At 34.6% G+C, this 19,847-nt stretch overlaps 1 protein-coding gene across 1 annotated transcript; it reads right to left on the bottom strand.

Moving 5' to 3' along the window:
- Window positions 1–256: 256 nt before the first annotated feature.
- Window positions 257–14,918, bottom strand: LOC125838713 (probable 1-deoxy-D-xylulose-5-phosphate synthase, chloroplastic). Its single transcript, XM_049517753.1, has 10 exons — window positions 14,642–14,918; window positions 11,274–11,393; window positions 11,028–11,192; window positions 10,714–10,864; window positions 10,180–10,448; window positions 5,792–6,074; window positions 3,229–3,515; window positions 1,456–1,731; window positions 836–1,120; window positions 257–496 (listed from the first exon to the last, which is right to left on the bottom strand). Exons 1-10 carry the CDS (start codon window positions 14,783–14,785, stop codon window positions 347–349), a joined length of 2,130 nt encoding a protein of 709 aa, XP_049373710.1. The 5' UTR covers window positions 14,786–14,918; the 3' UTR covers window positions 257–346.
- Between the last annotated feature and the right edge of the window lie 4,929 nt (window positions 14,919–19,847).

Below are 19,847 nucleotides of genomic sequence, written 5' to 3'. Positions count from 1 at the left end.
CCTCAATACTCAAGTAAAAAATGTCTAAACTTTTGCCATGGCAAGCCATACTTAACATCAGGCGAAAACGCTTTGATGTTTGGCCTTCACAAGACCACACTTTTCAGATGCGAATGTTAGAAGTTGCCAAGCCAATGGGCCATTGTCACTCAAGAAATGAGGTACATTGTTGCACCTACTCTCAGAAATATGGACTGCTTCTTTCCTATCACAAACTTCCTCATCCTGTTTATTTTCTTCTTTCCCTCCTCTTCTCCTACCTTGTGTATTTTCCACTTCTACACTTCATAAGTATGTATAGGAGGGCCTAAGATATTTACACTTTACAAGAACAATTAAATAGAATTTAGCACATCAAAAGAAGAGCTTCTCGAGTACGGCCAAGCAGACTCAGTGCAGTTGCAGCTATGTGATTTCCAGTCAGTCCTGCAACAGCAAGCTGCTCTTTTGGTGATGCTTGCTCGATATAGTTGTCAGGCAAAGTGATTGGTCGCCACTAAGAATAGATCATCAAAAGAGAAGTTTAACCTTTAATCTCAGACCATATAGTATTTAAAATGATATTAGAAGAAACCATGAAGTTCAAAAACATATTCCAAGTCGAAGATGTCCATTCAGATTCAGTAACGTGGAAAGAAGCTGTGCTTGGAAAGAGGGAGAGGGGAAGGAGGCATATAAGCTTAGCATTCTATTAAAAGTTTCTAAATCACGAGTCAGAAGAATTAAAGGAAAGCAGCTCAAACTTCTAATGTGGAAATGTGACTTGTGGTCGTATTGAAAAGAACTCCTACAGCTATCATTGAGCAAAATGATTCAGGAGCGATTTGAAATTTACCTTAATTCCTGCATCGAGCTGTCCATCGAGTGAGAGGAACTGTGCTACATGTGATGCAAATCCTCCTATAGAGCCTTCCTCGACTGTAACTAGAAAGGAATGGTTCTTGCATAATTGCCTAAGAAGTTGTATGTCAAGGGGCTTGCAGAATCTTGCATCAGCGACAGTCACTTCAACACCAAGCTTTGAAAGAAGTGATTGAGCTCTCAGACAATTTTGTACCATGGATCCATAGCCAAGTAAAGCAACATCTTTACCCTCTGTAAGTATTCTCCCTCTGCCAACCTTCTCCACAACAACAAAACAAAAAAGTGTATAAATGCAAATTCAAATATGAAGGGGCTTATTTGATTGTGCTATGTAGACCAATCACATTACGAAACAAGTTGTTGTTGGATAAACATTCAAATATATCACATCCCTTAAAGCAATATCTGGGTAATAATACATAGTTTTCTATAAAATAAACACGGAATGCCAATTGTAAATTACAAAATTGATTTAGTAAAAGAAACTGAAAATATTAGGTGATAATTCAAATCAAACCTGTACTAAAATATTGAGTTACCATTATCATGAATGCATCAGAACCTTTCTAGATCTATTTGCCAAAGTATTACCTCAATGGGAATTCCACTAAATGAGTGTTCCATCACTGAAAGGGCACCTCGAGGGTAGCGGAAGCAAACCGGCCTGTCATCAATAAGGGCAGCAGTTGCCACCATATGAGAAAGCTCAACTTCATCAGAAGGAGCCATCACTATCATGTTTGGCAAACAGGACATAAATGCTATATCAAATGCCCCACAATGTATAGGACCATCAGATCCTACTAATCCAGCACTTGTAATGATGAAACGCACGGGAACCTTCTGACGATCTACATCATGGACGACCTAAGCAGCCAATAAAACATGATGGGAACTTTAGAAAATTGTACTTTATCTTTAACACACTGACGTTCAAATTGACAACATTTCTTTGGTACAAGATATCTTAGAAACCCCAAATAAAAGTCGTCTATTAATGTGCCTGGACGAAACTGAAGTTGGAAGCTATCAACCTGTAGACTCGTACAGAACAGGATCAATTTTACCATATAGCAGTGACTATCCATCGCATCGCGGTCACTGAAATCTTAATTTATTCATTTGATAAAGTAAAGATACACATAAAATGATAATGACACAAGTTATAGACCAAAACTTTCAGCAACACGTTCAACCATTTAATGCTGATCTCAATAACTTTAACAAGTTGGTCCTATATACTTTATGCCCAATTGACATTCTCAAAGTTATTGAACCACTTCTTTACTTCATTTTCTAAACAGAAGTCCAATTTACTTCACAAGTTTGAAATAAGTTGGACATCTTCGTTTCCTCCCTATTGCTTTTCTTTTTCCTCTTGATAAGACCCGTCTTCTTCTTTAAAATGATTATTTGGACAAAAACAACAAATTCCAAGCAAGTACAGGATTTCAGACTCACTGCGTGAGGCTGATTAAATAAAGAGTGACCTACTGCTCAGAAATATAACAACAATGAAGTTACTTTTCTGGACATGTTTCAAATACTAAGGAACATGATGCATGGAAGTTAAAGCTGCGGGACAAAAAGAACAAAATCAATCTGACATGGATAAGGAAAAGTAGTCTAATGATATTTTTAGATATTCAGGACTTTTAGGTTGCATTTGCTTGAGATTTTGGAAAACTTTCATAAAACATTTGCAGACAACCAAAGATCTTGCTTTAGTTGCTCATTTCTTGATCTCAATTGAATTTCTAAGTCAGATAAACGAGAGACCAGAAAGATATCATGAATATTGAAAGAGAATTATAAGGTAAACTGCAACCATCATTTGGAAACCTAGGTACGTACTGCTTACAGTAAATAAATGGTAACCCTTCCCAGAAGAGGGCATAAACCACCCCCTTCAATATGATAAATGTGAAACTTCTAGAAAAATGTCCAAGTCAATTCTTTTTTTTCCTATGGACTAGTGTGTTAGTAGCACCTATTCAATTCTCCATGTCCTCTTCCTATATTAGGAAGTGTCAATTAAGATAAAGAAAATGAGAATTGTGAAGTCTCTGACTCAATGACTAGACCTACAATTCAATGATTTTCAATCCACTGAACAAATTCTGAACCAAGTATTTAGTGTGTTTTTTGTATCCATTGATCCTTTACTTGCTACAGCTAAAAAGTTACACATCCAAATAAAGTGACAGTTGGTTGTTGATGCATGAGACCCTTCCTCTTATTTCGTGGGAGGTGGGGACAGAACCAGGCCATTTATTAGACATTTGCACTAGCTGCCTTGTCTATTTTCTTATCCTCGGTGTCCATCTCTGTGTGAGTGTGTGCGAGAGAGAGAGAGAGAAAGACCTGGTCATAGGCTCTTTGGAGGAAAGCTGAAGGAATTATGCAGAATGGCTTCAGCCCTCCACATGCCAACCCAGCTGCAAATGTTACCGCATGTTGTTCGGCCATCCCAACATCAAAGAACTTCTCTGCAAAGACATCCTTCAGAAGGTGAAGTGATGGCTCCATTCCCATGCCTGCATGAACAGCTACAATATCTTTGTGTCTCTCTGCCTCTGATATCAAGGCCTCTACAAAGCAATCACTATATGTTCGATTGCCACAAGGTATAGTGCCTGAGCTAGATACACCTGCTTTGACAATAAAAAGGTTGACTATTAGTAGAATTTGTAGTAATAATACATAGCTTTGCCATTCAGGATAACTTTGCTACTACAATTTTAACACTTCTCGAGTTCCATCTGAAAACTATCAGCTTCCACTCGGACATGCTTCTGAGCCAGAACAGCTTACAACAAATCATTTATACCCAGTTTTTGATTTTTTTCATGAACTTCACTCAGGAAAAACTTATTGAATGGTCAAGGTAGGGCAGCTAGTATTCATGAAGTCCTATGGCATCACCTCACGATGCTCACAATGCTTCCAAATATATGGAAAGGTAGAAATTCAAATTACTTTTGATAGAAAGAAAGGTCAGTTTATCAAGATTACATCTTACCTGACATTCACTAGAAATCTACTCTAAAATTGATCTGAATGGTGATGATAATCAGGATTTTATTCAACCCTTATTTGGAAATCAATTGATTAAAATTAGTTTTTAAAATCCAGAAGAAAGATGCTTTTTTAAATTATACAAGAATGCCTCAATCCCAAGCAAGTTGGGGTCGGCTATATGAATCCTCACAAATCATGCAGTCCATTTAAGTTCATCCACGTCTTCTAAATTATTTAGTATTAAAACAGTGCAAATGTGCAATACAAGACAATTGAAGAATGAGATATACATATGCATATAAAGCCATAAAATATGATTGAGCTTGTTATGGGTACCCTTGGAGTAAAATTTAGTCTGTTTGGTATTCCTGCTAAAAACTGTTTATATTTTTTTTTTTATGACAAGGGAAACCCACAGCCGCTACCCTTTGGGTGCGCACAGGGTAAAACCCCCGCTCCTATGCAATAGCTCGCAAACCACATAGGAGAGGTAACCCGCACTAGGCAAGCCCGGTGCGACGAGCTCGACCCAGAAGGCAAACCCCTTGCTTTCGCTGGCAAGGGGTTTCGAACTTGAGACCTCCAACATGGAAGTCCCAAGCCCAAACCACTGGGCCACCCCGAAGGGTTAAAAACTGTTTATATTTAGAAACACTTTTTTAAAATAGTTTTTCAGAAAAGTGTTTTTAAAAAAAAAGCAATTTGTGTCTGGCTAATTCATTTGAAAAGTGTTTTTGATAAATAGATTGTGTTTGACTAATCTTTGTAAAAAAAATGCTTTTAAGAGTCAAATTACGAAAAAGTGTAAATATTAATGTACCTTTAATAGTAAGATTATTTTATAGAGAGGGACTATTTTTAAATATCTGTTATAATAATTTTAATCAAACTTTTTATTTTATTCAAATTTTCAACCAATATTATACATAGATAAAATAAAATAAACAAATAAAGTATTGATAAAATATTAACATGATGATTTATATATAATTAAAAATAATAAAAATATAAAATGATAATTAATAAACGTAAAATAATAAAAAATTATTATATAAAAATAAAAAATAAAATTCTTAAATGAAACTTAACCAAATCTATGAGATATGCTAATAAATTAATAAGAGATATATTGACAAATATGTATATATGAAAGAGATATTTTGATCTTGGAAAAAATAATTTTCTGTTTCCGCTTCTCCCTTTTTTTGAAAAGCAAGAATTTTTTAGCTTCTTTCCAACAACAGAAAAATTGTTTTTGCTTCTATTTAAAGGCAGTTTTACTAATTTGCCAAACACCTTAATTTTTCAAGAAGAGTATTTTTTTTCTCAAAATTAGTGTTTTTGGTCTCCCACCATCAACGCCAAACAGGCTCTTAGTATAAAAGTTTAGAACCTTTTGATCAAAACTTATCCAGAAAAAACACATAGCATCTAAATGTTATATCAATTTTGCTCCCACTACATTTGCATTAGAGGAGTTCCCCAACATGTTTAATATACTCTATCGTTTGGTAGGATGCATTAGAAAAAAACAAAGCATGCATTAGTTTTGTATATTCCTAATACCTTGTATAGTACACTTTTACAACCTATGTATAACTAATGCAAGCATTATTTATACACACCATGGTTTAGGTTGCAATTTCCCCTCAAAACCTTTTCCACATCCTTCCCACCGTATTTGTGGCAGATATTTTTGTAAACAAATATTTTTTTAGAAATAATGCAATGTATGTTATTTTTAACACACCAATCCAAACAGTGCATAAGAAATAATCTCAGCATAACCAATACCAATATTGCTAATGCTAGCATTACTATTTACTATTCAACACTATTCTCATATACCCTTCCAAACGACCCTTAGTGTGAAAGGAAGGAAAAGGATAGGAGATCAGGATCAAACCTTCCATAATTTTATTTGCAACTGCATTCATTTGATTGTCTCCTACTTCCAGTTCTTCCTTGGTTATAACATGAACTAAAACAGGACCCATTGAATCCAAAGATGCCACTTCATTCAGAACACATACTAGATCTTCAATATTGTGTCCATCAACAGGGCCAATGTAGTAAAGGCCAAGCTCTTCAAAGAGGGTTGATCCTGGCGGGCCAATCATACCACGTGCATACTCATCAACCTTGGCTGCCCATTCATACATGCCTTTCCCGATTTTCTTAGTTAATACCTATAAAAAGCAGCAGATATTTGGAATATGACTATAGTAGAAATACATGATAAGACAAGAATTTTACCACTATAACTTTATCGGAGATAACAAAAGTCTATCACTATTTGCAACAATGATGATAATCATGTCCAAGAAGCTCGCCTACACGTTCCTTCTAAAAAAAATAGTAGACTCATCTACACATACTTATCTAGTATATGTGTAAGCAACCATACATGTACATCTAGTGTTTTACTAAGGGGGCGTTTGGCCATGCAATATGAAATCATGAGATGAAGTTGAAGTTTTGATTGGACATGCAATTTGGACTTTTTATGTTGCATGTTTTCTCATAACATAAAAACCCCATAAGTTGTACAGCTATTAAAATTATCCGACTTCTTTATACAATATTACCAAATAAACAGAAGTTTATAAAATCGCATAATATACTATCACAAAATTATTCTAAAAAAATACAATATTTATTCATTAAACTTTAATTCAATAAAAAAATTGAACATAAGTTGTAGTGTACTAGTCTTTAATATAATCATCCCACATAATACGAACAATCTCCTCACATTGAACTTACATATCTCGATCATATGATCGAGAAGACAAACCAACATTGTTACTTTGAGCCATTTGTTGGTAAATAAATTTGATGAAAAATAATGAATTTGGTGAATATAAATGGAAAAGTAAGAATTGATTTGAAGTAATAATGAATTTTATATATGTTGGTGAGAATAATCGTTACATGAGATATAGATGGTTTAAAAAATAACGATATGAATTATAAATTTTATTTACATATGAAATAAATGGTTAGTAGATATAAATGTGGGTTTTTTTACAAAATATAAACTTGTGAGTCAGTTTTTGTATTTGAAAAATCTCAAATCATGATTTTGAATTCTCATATCATGTTTTCTTTTTTAGAGAATATGGAATTTCATCTCATGATATGAAATCAACGTGAAATTGCGTGTCCAATCGCTAATTTCATCTCATGATTTCATATTGCGATTTTGAAATTGCATGTTCAAACGCCTACTAAGTTTAGTGCACTTCCGAAAATTCCGCACGAAATACTATTGTACAATTCAACATTGGTACGTCAAAACAAAAGAAAAATTCATGTAAGGTAGCAATAAACATAACTATAACTACAACCTGTTAAACACCAAGAAAATTTTCTCACTGAAGTAACATAATTATGTTTCAAATCATCTCATTAATATACCGCACAAAAATAGCTAGCACAAGTGCCTGAAAAACTACCAGACACTTCATGAAAGGTCTTTCACAATGTGAGTATGGAGACAATTTACGTTCAAAAAGAAACTGCAAGCGAATTACCATTTTTAAGTTGTTCTGATAAAGTATGTGAGATCATTTACCATCTTTAAGTTACAAAGCAAAAAAAGGGAAAACTGAAGAGAATATTCCCAAGAATATATTGCCGTTGACCCAAAGGATTGGCTCCAGATAGATTTCCCGGTCATCAAAAGAAAAAAAACCCGAGAAAATGTTGTGTCAGAGAATCAGTAGATCAATATAACTACCATCAACTCTCAGATTTAATAGCACAGAGCTAGACCACTAGGATTTGACTTGGCCATGGAAAACATCGTGGAAATCACGAGCACCTCCTAAAGCAGCTTGTTTTGGCTGGATTGTAGCTAGAAATGTTTCATGACCTGAATAAATGAGCTGAGTGAAGAATAAAGAAACGACGAATAGAATTATAACACCTGGACGCACGAGATTTAATTTGAGTTAATGAAGCTGAAGGGCTGTGATTGCACGTGAGCATCCTATAACTAATTCCCGGAAAGAGCAAGAGCGGCATGATCAGTTGGATATTTTCCTCACCTTCCTCAATTCTCTCTAAACTATTCTTCCTCTTCTTTTTCTATCCCAAAATTCTCCTCTTTTTTCTTTAATCACATACAAGTTTATCTCATCAATGTAGATTCCGTCTTCCAGTTATTTTCATTTCGTATTAGTAGTTTCTATTATGTAATAGAGTTCATTTTGCTTAATATAAACCCGAGAAAATTCCCCAAAAAATTGTTGAGTTCAATTTGCTTAGTTTAATTTCTGAGTTTAATTAGTTGGATCATAATAAAATGCATGTTTAACTCAAGATATGTTGCAGAGAAGAGAAATTCCTTTGTGCAGTCGATGCTTTTTCTGTGAAAATTCTCAGGAATCTGCAGAGCATATTTTATTTCATTGGAATCATACAAAGCAGCTATGGGATCTGTTCCTAATTAACTCTGAGTGGTGTGCAATGGGTGATGTCAAAAAAGGTGAAAGACCTATTGATTTGTTGGCAAAATGAGAAAGTCAGGAAAACTAGGAGGAAAATCTGGAAAACGATACCTCTTTGCATCGTTTGGATCATTTGGTTGGAAAGGACATGTTTAGCTGGTGTTAAGAATAGATGTCTAAAAAAAGAATACTTTTGGTGAAGGGAAGTATGGCAGAAAATCTAGATCAGTACATGGATTTTATAGAAGTTTTGAGAATGTAACAGTTGCAGCTGTGCTGTAATTTGTATGCTTTTAGTACCTTCTTGGTACTTTAGTATCAATGAAAGTTACAACAACATACCCGGGGTAATCCCACAAGTGGGATCAGGAGAGGGTGGTGTGTGCACAACCTTGCCCTTGCCTTGTGAAGGTAGAGAGATTATATACCCTCGGCTCAAGTAGATAAGTAAGAAAAGAAAATACAACAGTGAAGGGACCATACAGAAAATAATGGAGAAAGGAACAATAGAAGCAACAAATAGTATGATAACTGAAGCAAAAAAAAAAAACAGGTAATAATAAAATCGAAAAACAAGATAGTAGGAGAGTACTAATAATAACACTGGGAAGCTAGACCACACTCAACTATTTACCAACCCTCTATCCTAATCTGCGACCTTTATATCCTCCTATCTAGGGTCATGCCCTCGGTAAGCGGCAGGAGTGTCATGCGTTGTCTAACCACTCCTAGTACTTCTTCGGCCTACCCCTACCTCTCCTAAGACCCATCATCGTCAACCCCTCGCACCTCCTCACTGGGGCATCTGTGCATCTCCTCTTCACATGCCCGAACTATATCAATCTAGGCCTTCCTTATCTTGTCCACCACTGAGGCCACTCCCACATTGTCCTGAATATCTATATTCCTAATCTTATCTCTCCTAGTACACCCACACATCCATCTCAACATCTTATCTCTGCTACTTGCATTTTCTAGAGTGCGAGTTCTTGACCGGCCAACACACCGCCCATATAACATAGCCAGTCTGACAACCACTTGATAAAACTTACCTTTAAGTCTTGGTGACACATTTCCACCCTCTTCCCAATCTTACATAGTTGGCTTAGTAGCTTGATACCCCAGTAGTTGTTGCAATTCTGAATATCACTGGGATCATTGTACTCCACCTCCAAATTGGTTCTTGTTCAAACGCTATTGTTTTAGCCGTTGTAACCGCTAACTTCACTACCATCTTCATCGCATTATACTTCTTCCTATTAGCCCTCTTTTCATCCTCGTCTTTTCTCTCTATTCTTCATATAAGCAACCTTCATGGCATCCACTTTCTTTTGGACTGCTCTATTCCACCACCAATCCCCTCAGCGATCACCTGTGTTACCTCTCGAGACCCCCAACACCTCTTTAGCTACTTCCTAATGCATTTAGTTGTCTTATCCCACAAATTGTGGTGGGATAATGAAATCTACTTTACCCTATTGAAAAATAGAACAAAGATGCACGCTTGACCTCAATTAGTAAAAGTAGTGGAAATCGAAAAACTTTTGTTGTAGATTTTGTGAGTATAATAAGTGATGTACAAACTATTTTAAAAACCTTAACTGCAAGCCACAATAGGTTTATCTTGCTCTCTTTTTGATAATTAATTTCGAAAAAGAAAAGAAGAACATAACATTTCTGTTTTGTTTAATTCCAGAATTCTTCTTTTTGGTGCTTGAAAAAGGCATATTACTTGTGCAACATGTATATCAAATTAGGATTTTGCATTTGAACCAACTCTTTACATTAACGTGGATAGGAGTATTTTGTTAGTACTTTTGTAAATATAGCAGGGACATACCTTAGCAAGTTCTCTAAACCTCCGGAAAAGTTTACTTGACTGAAGTTTGCTGAGAGTACTTGAGAAAGCATTAATAGGTATTTTAGAGGCCTCCTCAACCTTTGGGTGTAAAGAATGCCGACTATCATTTAATATCACAATCATATTTGAGTCCAAATAGCCTGAATTGCGCATTGCCTCATAAACTTGGCCGGCCATAATTGTTTCATTGTTGATCACTGCCACTACACGATCACGCTTCCCCTTAAAATCTCGGGCAATGGCCATTCCTATTGAAGGTGACACTACAGTCTAAGTATCTATATTACATGATTGATGAGAATATTATATAAATCTAGGCTGGAAAAACATTCAAATTTTTTGATGGATTTAGCAGGCAACTTTTTATGAAATAATTTGTAACAAGAATTAAATTATAAAACAAGAAAGCACTTCCTATAGTAACCTTCCGTGGTGAATTTTGAAAAATAATTGAAGAAGCAGAAGTAGGATATCCTCAGCTGAGAAAGGGAAAAGCAGAAGCATGATTTTTACCAAGTCCAGCAGATACACTGTTGCATCCATGCCCTACTCCGAAGGGGTCATATCCGCTCTCAAAATCTGGCGCTGCCACAGGCCGGCCTTTTGAGTTTTCAAGTGCTTGCATAATCTGCCTCCTTCCAGTGAGAAGTTTATGTGCATATGTCTGTCCAAAACGTCAAAATAGAAATTTTTACGATGACAAAAAATTCTCAAATCAAAACCTGAATTGGGAGCTGCATAACTAAAGCTAGCTTCACATGTTATTTAGTATAACTCATTTACTTGGAAATCTACCATTTTCTGGTATATTACCAAGTGGATCTTACTTGTTCAGCCACATCCCACAATATTTTGTCCACAGGGGCATGAAATACATGGTGAATAGCAACAGTCAGCTCCACAACAGTCAGACTGGAACTTGAAGGTTTTTGAGATTTTGCGATGATAAAAGATAATTCTGATCGAATTTCATTAGCTAGTTGTTTCAGTTCCTGCACCAAGTTGGTCACAGTCAGCCAATATGGTCCCGTGATTATCAAGGGTCAAATGAGGAGAAGTGCTAATTATTTGACCTTAGTTGATAAATTCTTTAGGTTCATGGGACTTTCAATTGCATCAAGAATTGGTGTTGGCTCATTTTCACCAGTGAAATCACCGGCATGTGGCAAAGAATGTATTTCAGCAACATGACCCTGTAATAAGAAGAGTTGAAGACCAAACAACAGTTAATTCAAAAGCTTTTGGCATACAGACAAGCAATGACATTGAATATTAAAATTGTGTAGGCCATTGGCATAGGCAGATGATTGTAATTATTGTGTTGCACACATTAGCATTACAGACACTGACAGATTTTCATTGAGTCCTAGAAAATCCAATACATGAAAGGTAGACATACCTCTCCATGGATTATCTTGAATAGTGGGTGAAGGAATTAGATTCGCATCACCCTGTGGGTCAACCCGGATCCATATAAATAATAAATAAATATATATGTGTTATATATTTAATTATTATTAAATAATGAAAAGACACAATGGTTAGGACTCCTCATGAACCGGTGTCTTGTCTCTGTTAAATAAGCCAGAACTCTTGCTTTACAAAACAAAACAAGAACGACAAAATATTTTCTCCTTCTACCTTTTCCAATTCCAGTAAAGCTCCGGTGAGTGATACTTCAGTGTATTTCATATTCATATACATGTGATTGCACTATTAGACTAGTGAAATAAATTCAATGATCCCGCAAACTGTGTATTTGATTAGATTCTTCGGTGGGAATAAGTGTGAGATTACACACTATAGTACTAACTTTTTTCTTTTATTCTTTTGACAATTTTCTCAATTCTGATATAGTAAAAGCATGCCACCGAACACGGTCCTATTCTCTGATTCCTGACTACAATCACCATTCACCAACCACTTTGATCTATCACTTCACTTTAACAAAGTATTCATTTTTATTGAAGGGCAGTGTACCAGCTCCAAACAACAAGCTGCATTGACTATAGTAGCCTCATTATGCTTACTTGAGAAGTCTTCACACAGACAACTACACAAATATACTACCCAAACTAGAGATAACCCACACGAATCATGCAATGAGATACATTTAGCTTGAGGCTAGGGCTAACAACTAGGAGTCGACTATAAGAACAAGGACCTGTAGATGCATCCCGCTCTAAGACCAAACTGTGATCTTCCCATCAAAGATATAATGCCTCTCCATAAGTTGCTCGGACTCGGGTGCGGATCTAGAGGTCGGATGCTCTATGATCTAAATTTAAAGATTCAGGGATACGGTACGGATCCATGTATGGATACGGGTGCGGGGATTCGGCTATAAAGATAATCCAAATATCTAAATAGAGTTCTAAAATCTAAATTATGAGATATTATGTAGAGAAAATATTGATCAAGAGGAGAATCCTGAAAAGCGATAATAGGAAAGGGAGTGACAATAGAAATTTGTATATAGAAGGTTTATTCCATTTTCTTCAATTTCACATTAGGTTTTGTTTTTATTACAGAAATCATTGAATTTTTCCAGAATTTATCCCTCGAATTTGATCAAAGTACACTTAATCGGTTGACCGGATAGGGAATGGATCCTACACCCGCGTCTTGTGGACACAGGTGCAGCACCGAAAGTGAAGAGTCTAAGCAACTTAGGTCTCTCCTATAATGATTCAACCCGACCATCACCTGAGAGTGTGGTCGAGCGATTAATTGAAAACCATAGGAGGCCAAGATTAAAATCCTAGCACAGGCAAATAAATGTTAGAGGAAATCTTTAAGAAAATACTTAACCGCGAACATTGTAGAATTTTTTTTCAAAGCTTGACGTGTGTCAAAGACAATGTCATTGACCATATTTCATCTGGTATAGGTGTATCCCTAGGATTCAACAAACTCTTCTAGTATAAAACTAGGAGTGAGAATCTAACAAAGATTAAATAAATCAAAATCCACCACTACAAAATATAGGAAGAAGAACCAAGAGAAAGAATTATTCTTCTTGTTCCATGAGCTCAAAATGAAGTAGAAGAATTAAATTATTGACGAGGAAATGGACCTCTGCCACCATTTTAATCCTATGGATGATAATGGATATTTATAGTGAAGAAATGAGCACGCCATGGTGCATCCATACGTTGAGCAATTATGGCATTGTTAAAGGCCATTCAATTCTATTGAAGTCTAGCTATTCAAAGACCAAATTCAATTGAACAAATTGATGAAGGAATTGAAGGCTAATAAATGTAATCAATGTGGTCACAAAATAGACGTTACAAGTTCTAAAAAACGAACATTATAACCCTTTGGGGTGGCCCAATGGTATGGGTCTGAGACTTTCATGTTGGAGGTTTCAAGTTCGAAAACCCTTGTCAGCGAAAGCAAGGGGTTTGCCTTGTGGGTCGAGCTCGTCGCACCGGGTTTGCCTAGTGCAGGTTACCTTTTCTGTGTGGTTTGCGACCTATTGCATAGGAACAAGGGTTTTACCCCATGCGCACTCAAAGGGTAGCGGCTGCGGGTTTTCCTTGTCATTAAAAAAATTATATTTTCGAGATATTTATTATTATTATTATTCCAACCTTCTTTGCATTCTGGTTTTCCCTGTCATTAAAAAATTATATTTTCGAACCCTGCTGGCAATTGACTTGAGCCTTGGGGTTTGCTCCCTTTCAAGGTCTCAAGTTCGAAACCCACTAGGTGCAAACAATTTCTGAGGGCCATCGGACTGGGTAAAACCTGAATTAACCGTGGTGCACTTGCGGGAAACTCCTTGCCGAGGGCCTGTGCACCCCCGGGATTAGTCGGGGCTCAAAGAGACTCGGACACCCGGTGCAAATCAAAAAAAAAAAAAAAAAATTATATTTTCGAGATATTTATTATTATTATTATTATTATTATTATTATTATTCCAACCCTCTTTGCATTCTGATTAAGCTTGAATGGACAGAGTTACTCGGTAATAGTACCATCGGAATAGTCGACGTGCCTTCGAGTTGACTTGCACACTATAGTTTAAAAAATTATTTCAACCACCCAACTTCTTACCGGTACCTCATGGATAATGTGTAACTTACATGCTCACTCAACTAGCATTGCATCACATTCCCTAATTTATGAAACCATAAAGGTAACATAGCACCAGTAATCTCACTCAAACTTTAGTCTGTTAATGCTTCTTTTCTTTCACTTTTCAAGAAATACGCAGTGTACCATCTTCATACTTTTTAGAAAAGAACTTTTTTAACTTAATCGTGTTCTACACAAACAACACTCTGATTAAGCTGAACCTCTAGGCAACAGAATCGAAGGAAAATCCCATTTTTACTACACAATTAATTTATCTAACTTCAAATTAATTAAAAAGCACATGAGAAGAATAGTTCAACATCAAATGCCAAAATGATAAGAAGAAAAAAAGAAGTACCTTGGGGTGAAGAGTCAATCTTGAATATCCCAGTCTGTAAGGAAAATTGAGAGCAGAGAAGTCCGTTTCTGGGGAAAGTAACCTTGAATTTCCATGGAATTGAGGGCAGATACCAAATGGATACTGAGAAGTAACAGCAACCATCCACTCAATTCGGTAAAAATGAGATTTAGAGTATGAAATTGAGAGCTTGCGGAAAAATCAACTGGAAAATGGCGTATAACGGGACAAACAGAGCATTTCTGGAAATGTAGTGATGGTGAATGAAAAGTATATGGGTCAAATATCACTTTGGTTTGTCAGAAAAGGGCCCGTCTAGATAAGTAAGTAAGGACGTTAGCTAATTACACAAACATTTATATAGTTTAAAATAATTATATTTTATTTCTTTAATTAATAATTTTATTTTAAATTTTAAATCAAATATATTTAAATACATATTTTTTGCTATCACATGTCTGAAATAGGGACAGAGGCAAGTGGAAGGAAGACAAGTGAGATTTGCTTATTCATCTTAGTTACATGTAAACCATAATAGATACACATTAGATAATATGTAAATGGTGTGATTCACATGTATTTAATAGATCAAATACGCGAGCGAGAAAGGAAAGTGACGAGTGAGGCGAGGGAGGCAAATTATATTTATCTATGTATCTTGATACATGCATACAATGTATCTAAATATAAATTACACTTAATTTTGATTCTATATATCTTGAGATACATGTATCTGAACATATTTAGACGATATCAAAATCTCATAAAATTCATAGTATTACAAATAAAAATATATCTATATAATTAGCTCATAAATATATAAGTTACTCGATAAATAAGGCAGGCTAGCCACTTTCCACGTGGTACTTCAATATTCACATGTTGAAGAAAAATTACTTCTTATTATGAGAAACAAATTTGGATGAAAGTACCTGCTGCGATAAGTTACCTAATGTCATAAATTAAATTCACATAGGAACTATTATTGTTATTATTATTATTATTATTAGTATTAGTATTAGTATTATCATTGTTATTATTTTATTTGAAATTTCTAAAATTGATAGTGAAAATTGTATTTAATTAAAAAAATTATAAATAATATTTAGTAAAATAAAAAAAGAGGTCATTTTTATAAATAAAATTTTAGGACAAAATTTAGAAAAGGAAATATAGTGTCAGAAAAAATATTATTCGATCAATTTATATCTCTCAAAAAATAATAGATGCACAAAGAAAACGCAAGAGAAATTATGAACTACCTAAGATAAAATTCTATAAATTGTAAAAAAAAAATTGTTCTTTTAAGTATAACTGTCTCAAAAAGTCTATGAGAAATTATATAACAAAGTCATTCAACTTTATTATATATAAGTAAAATCACTTGAAAAATTTCTCTCGTACAATCACAACTATATAAATTAATTATTAAAAAAACATGACATAACAAAAAATATTAATAATTTATACCACGCAGACATAAATCACATAAATTTAAACAAAATTTAAAAAGATCCATATTCTATACCCGATCCATATCTTACATATTTAAAAAGTATTTCATCCGTTCGTTGTTATTTGTTTATTTTGAATTTTATACATTTTTTAAGAAATAGTTATTAATATGAATATTTTATTATAATATTTATACTAACTGATATATAGTGTATTAATAATAGTCTTTATTTAATATATTTAAAATAATAAATAATAAATAAAAATTTATTTTTAAAAATATGCCGAAAGTAAAAGTGAATTGAGGGAGTAATACTCTTCAACTTTGCAATTTAGAGTTGATATACCCCTAACCCCTCCATTATGAAAGTGGCTCATATATATCCTATATGGATTATATTTTTTTCAAAAAAATAATTAAAAAATTAAATTAATATTAATTTTTTCACTTCCGTTCGAGGAAAAGGGTATATGTAAGGCATTTATATAACAGTAAAAGTATATATGAGTCACTTTCATAACGAGGGGTATATCAGTTCTAAATGACAAAGTTAAGCGATATATCAGCTATTTTTCCAAATTTCTATATATTAGAAAGGACAGTTTCAACATGTCAGTTTTCTGACATTAAATTAAAGTTTGGAGGTATTAAAGTCCTTTAAAAAATTGCAAGATAATCTTGCTTTAAAATGTTGTAACTTTTGCATTGTTATTTAAACCTAAGTAAGAACTCTTAAAAAGATTCTCCTTTTTCTATTTAGGGAAAATACAAAAAAAAAAACCCTGAACTTGGCACAAAAACTTACTTTAGTACTTAAACTGCACGGGTATTTACATACCCCCCTTAACATCTTTTATGTGAATTATTTTCAACCCTCCGAACACCAACCTTGTGCGCGTGTTGTTACAGCTTAGAACGGCGCGTTAGTCATCTTTTAACATTTTTTTAAAATTAAATTTACCCCTTCAACGGTAATATCCGACCCATTACCCATTTGAAGAACAATCTTCACTTTTGAAGAACCCTAAATACCTCTTCTCCCTCACCAAACCAATCATTCAAAAAATGGTGACCTAATTCATTATTTTTCTCAAATCTTAGCTCTTCAAACCTAAAAGTTGAATGTTTAAAGGAATTGTTCTTCAAAATGTAAGATTCAAACCTAAAAGTTGAATCTTTGAAGGAATTGTTCTTCAAAATGTAAGATTCAAACCTATTCTTCTTCATCTATTATTTTGATTTTTCTTTCCTCCCTTTTTCTTATTTTCTCTTTTTTCCAGATTCTCGTTAATTCTTGCACAAAATTGTAGCACACAATGAGATCAATTAATTTGACAAATCTTTGTATGGAAGAAGATGATTATACTATGAAGAAAAAAGTTTGTTGTAATCATGGACTTGTGGTGCGTTTGAAAACATCTTGGACTTCAAATAACCCCGGAAGAAGATATTGGTCATGTCCTTATTATGGGGTAAAGATCATTTTTGTTTAAATTTTTTTAGCCGATTAAGAATTTGATTAACCACTAATTCCTTCATCCTTTTTCATTATTGAAGGGTCCTAGATCTTGCAACTTTTGGTGTTGGAAGGATAAAGAAAATATTGATCCGAGGTCAAAATTTGTGATTCCTAAACTAATACAGAAATTGAGTGAGCTTGAGAATATAGTAGAATCCTCTCAAACCTCAGCCACTGCATTTGAATTGGTTGAGGTTACTGAAGAAGTTGACAAGCCGGGAGATTTCAAACAAGATGATGATTGTCTAGGTATGAAATTGAAAATGTTGCAAGAAGAGGTTGAGAAGATGAAATGCAGAATAAATGGAGAAGAACATAGCAGAATGTGCTCTTTTTTGTTGTAGCTTGTTGTTGTGTTATGGTTATAGCTATAAGCTATTGGTTCTAGGTGATAAATATGAAGAAAGGTTCAATGAAGTTACCTTAAGTTGTTGATGTAGTGAGATCAATGTTGGTGTAGTGTAGCACTGTTTGTGTTGTAACCAATTAGGTGCAAGACTCTTTTGTAATGAGTTCTTCTTATTCTCTTAATGTAATTTGGTGGTTTGTGTATTTGTTTGTGTTTTATTTACAACTGCATTCGCTAAATTGCAGTCACAATTGCATAATTATACACAAAAAAGTAATGCAAAACTGGTTGCATAATTGTTTCAAAAAGAGACAACTAAAATATCAAACTAATGCAGTCACAACTGCATAATTGTTTCAAAAACAAACATAGATCAAACTAATGCAGTCACAGATGTAATATAATTGTTTCAAAAACAAACAGATCAAACTAATGCAGTCACAAATGCAATATAATTGTTCCAAAAACAGCTAAAATATCAAACTAAAGCAGTCTCCATATCAAACTTCAGCATTATTGGACCTTGTTCTCATTCTTTTGTTTTCTCTCATCTCTTGAAGACCTTGTTGAGTTACAGCAACCTTTCCTTTCCATTTTAAGTCTGATTTTGGTTTATGATGCCCAAGATTTCCAGTCACTATTGAAGAGTTCATAGGCATTCCAGGCTAGATTCAGAAAAATATGTTGTCTTAGATGCTTCACAAGTTAAAATTAAAAAGTGAGTAAATAATTAAGACAACTTACATTGTGGATTGTAAAATCACTTTGTGTATGTAATATCCCCATTCCAACCATTCTTGGCATCTTCCCTCCTCCAGTAGCACCAGGAACATCAGTAGCAGTAGCAGTTACACTAGTTCTTCTTCCCCTTCCAGCTAAACCAGTTCCAGTTCCTTTTCCCCTTCCAATGGCACCAGAACTATCAGCAATAACACCAATCCCTGTTCCATTACCAGTTGCAGTTCCTCTTCCCCTTCCAGTAGCACTAGCCTATAACATAAGTTGATTAACAAAAATATTAGACTGATTAAGATGTAAATTAACAACTAAATGAATTACTATAAACATTACATGTTTTGTAGAACCTCTTGGTCGACCTTTTCCTCTCTTTGTGCTTGATTGTGATTCAGTTGGTGCTCTAGAAGAACCAACACTTGACCTTGTTGAACTAGGCTCACATCCTCTCCCCATTTCTCTTCCTCTGCTTGCATTAGCTTGATTATTCAAATGACAACCCTTCTTATTATGACCCTTTGCATGACAAAGAATGCAGGTTAATCTCAACACCTCTCTTGGACAATTTTCCTGTTTTGTTTTCATTCTGCTCCTTTTTCCTACACTTTCTAGGCCTTCCTGGTAGTGTTTTTATAGCAGGTGGTATAACAGAAGGGTTGGCCGACTGTGGCCACATTTTCATGTTAGTAACTGGTTGAATGTAGTGACTATAGACCTTGAGATAAGTCTCATTGCTATACTAATGTGCTACATAGTTAATGGGCTCCAATTTTCTAAAATGAAGTGCAGCTATAACATGACAACAAGGTATACCTCTTAGCATCCAAGATCTACAAGTACATGTTAAATTGCCTAGATTCACAATAAATGTGTTATCCCAATTGTCTTTAACCTCAAAACCACATTCACCATTCCATTCAAGGTTACACTTCATTGACTTTGTTGTGTTCTCTGTCAATACCTTTAGGGCTATTGGAGATATGTTTGTTATCCAAGTATCACATAACTCCCTCAATTGTCCTATTATTCTCATCACTTTGATCCTTATTTCTTCAAATATTGTGATGATAGTTTTGTGTCTTGGCCCCAAAATCCATGAATTAAAACTTTCAGCCATGTTGCTGTCAACACTATCACAACAACTGAA

The sequence above is a fragment of the Solanum verrucosum genome, unplaced genomic scaffold, assembly GCF_900185275.1.
Source record: "Solanum verrucosum unplaced genomic scaffold, falcon-dt-bn FXZP01000182.1, whole genome shotgun sequence".
In the NCBI taxonomy this organism is placed as follows: Eukaryota; Viridiplantae; Streptophyta; class Magnoliopsida; order Solanales; family Solanaceae; genus Solanum; species Solanum verrucosum.
This window is presented reverse-complemented; position numbering and strand designations above follow the sequence as displayed.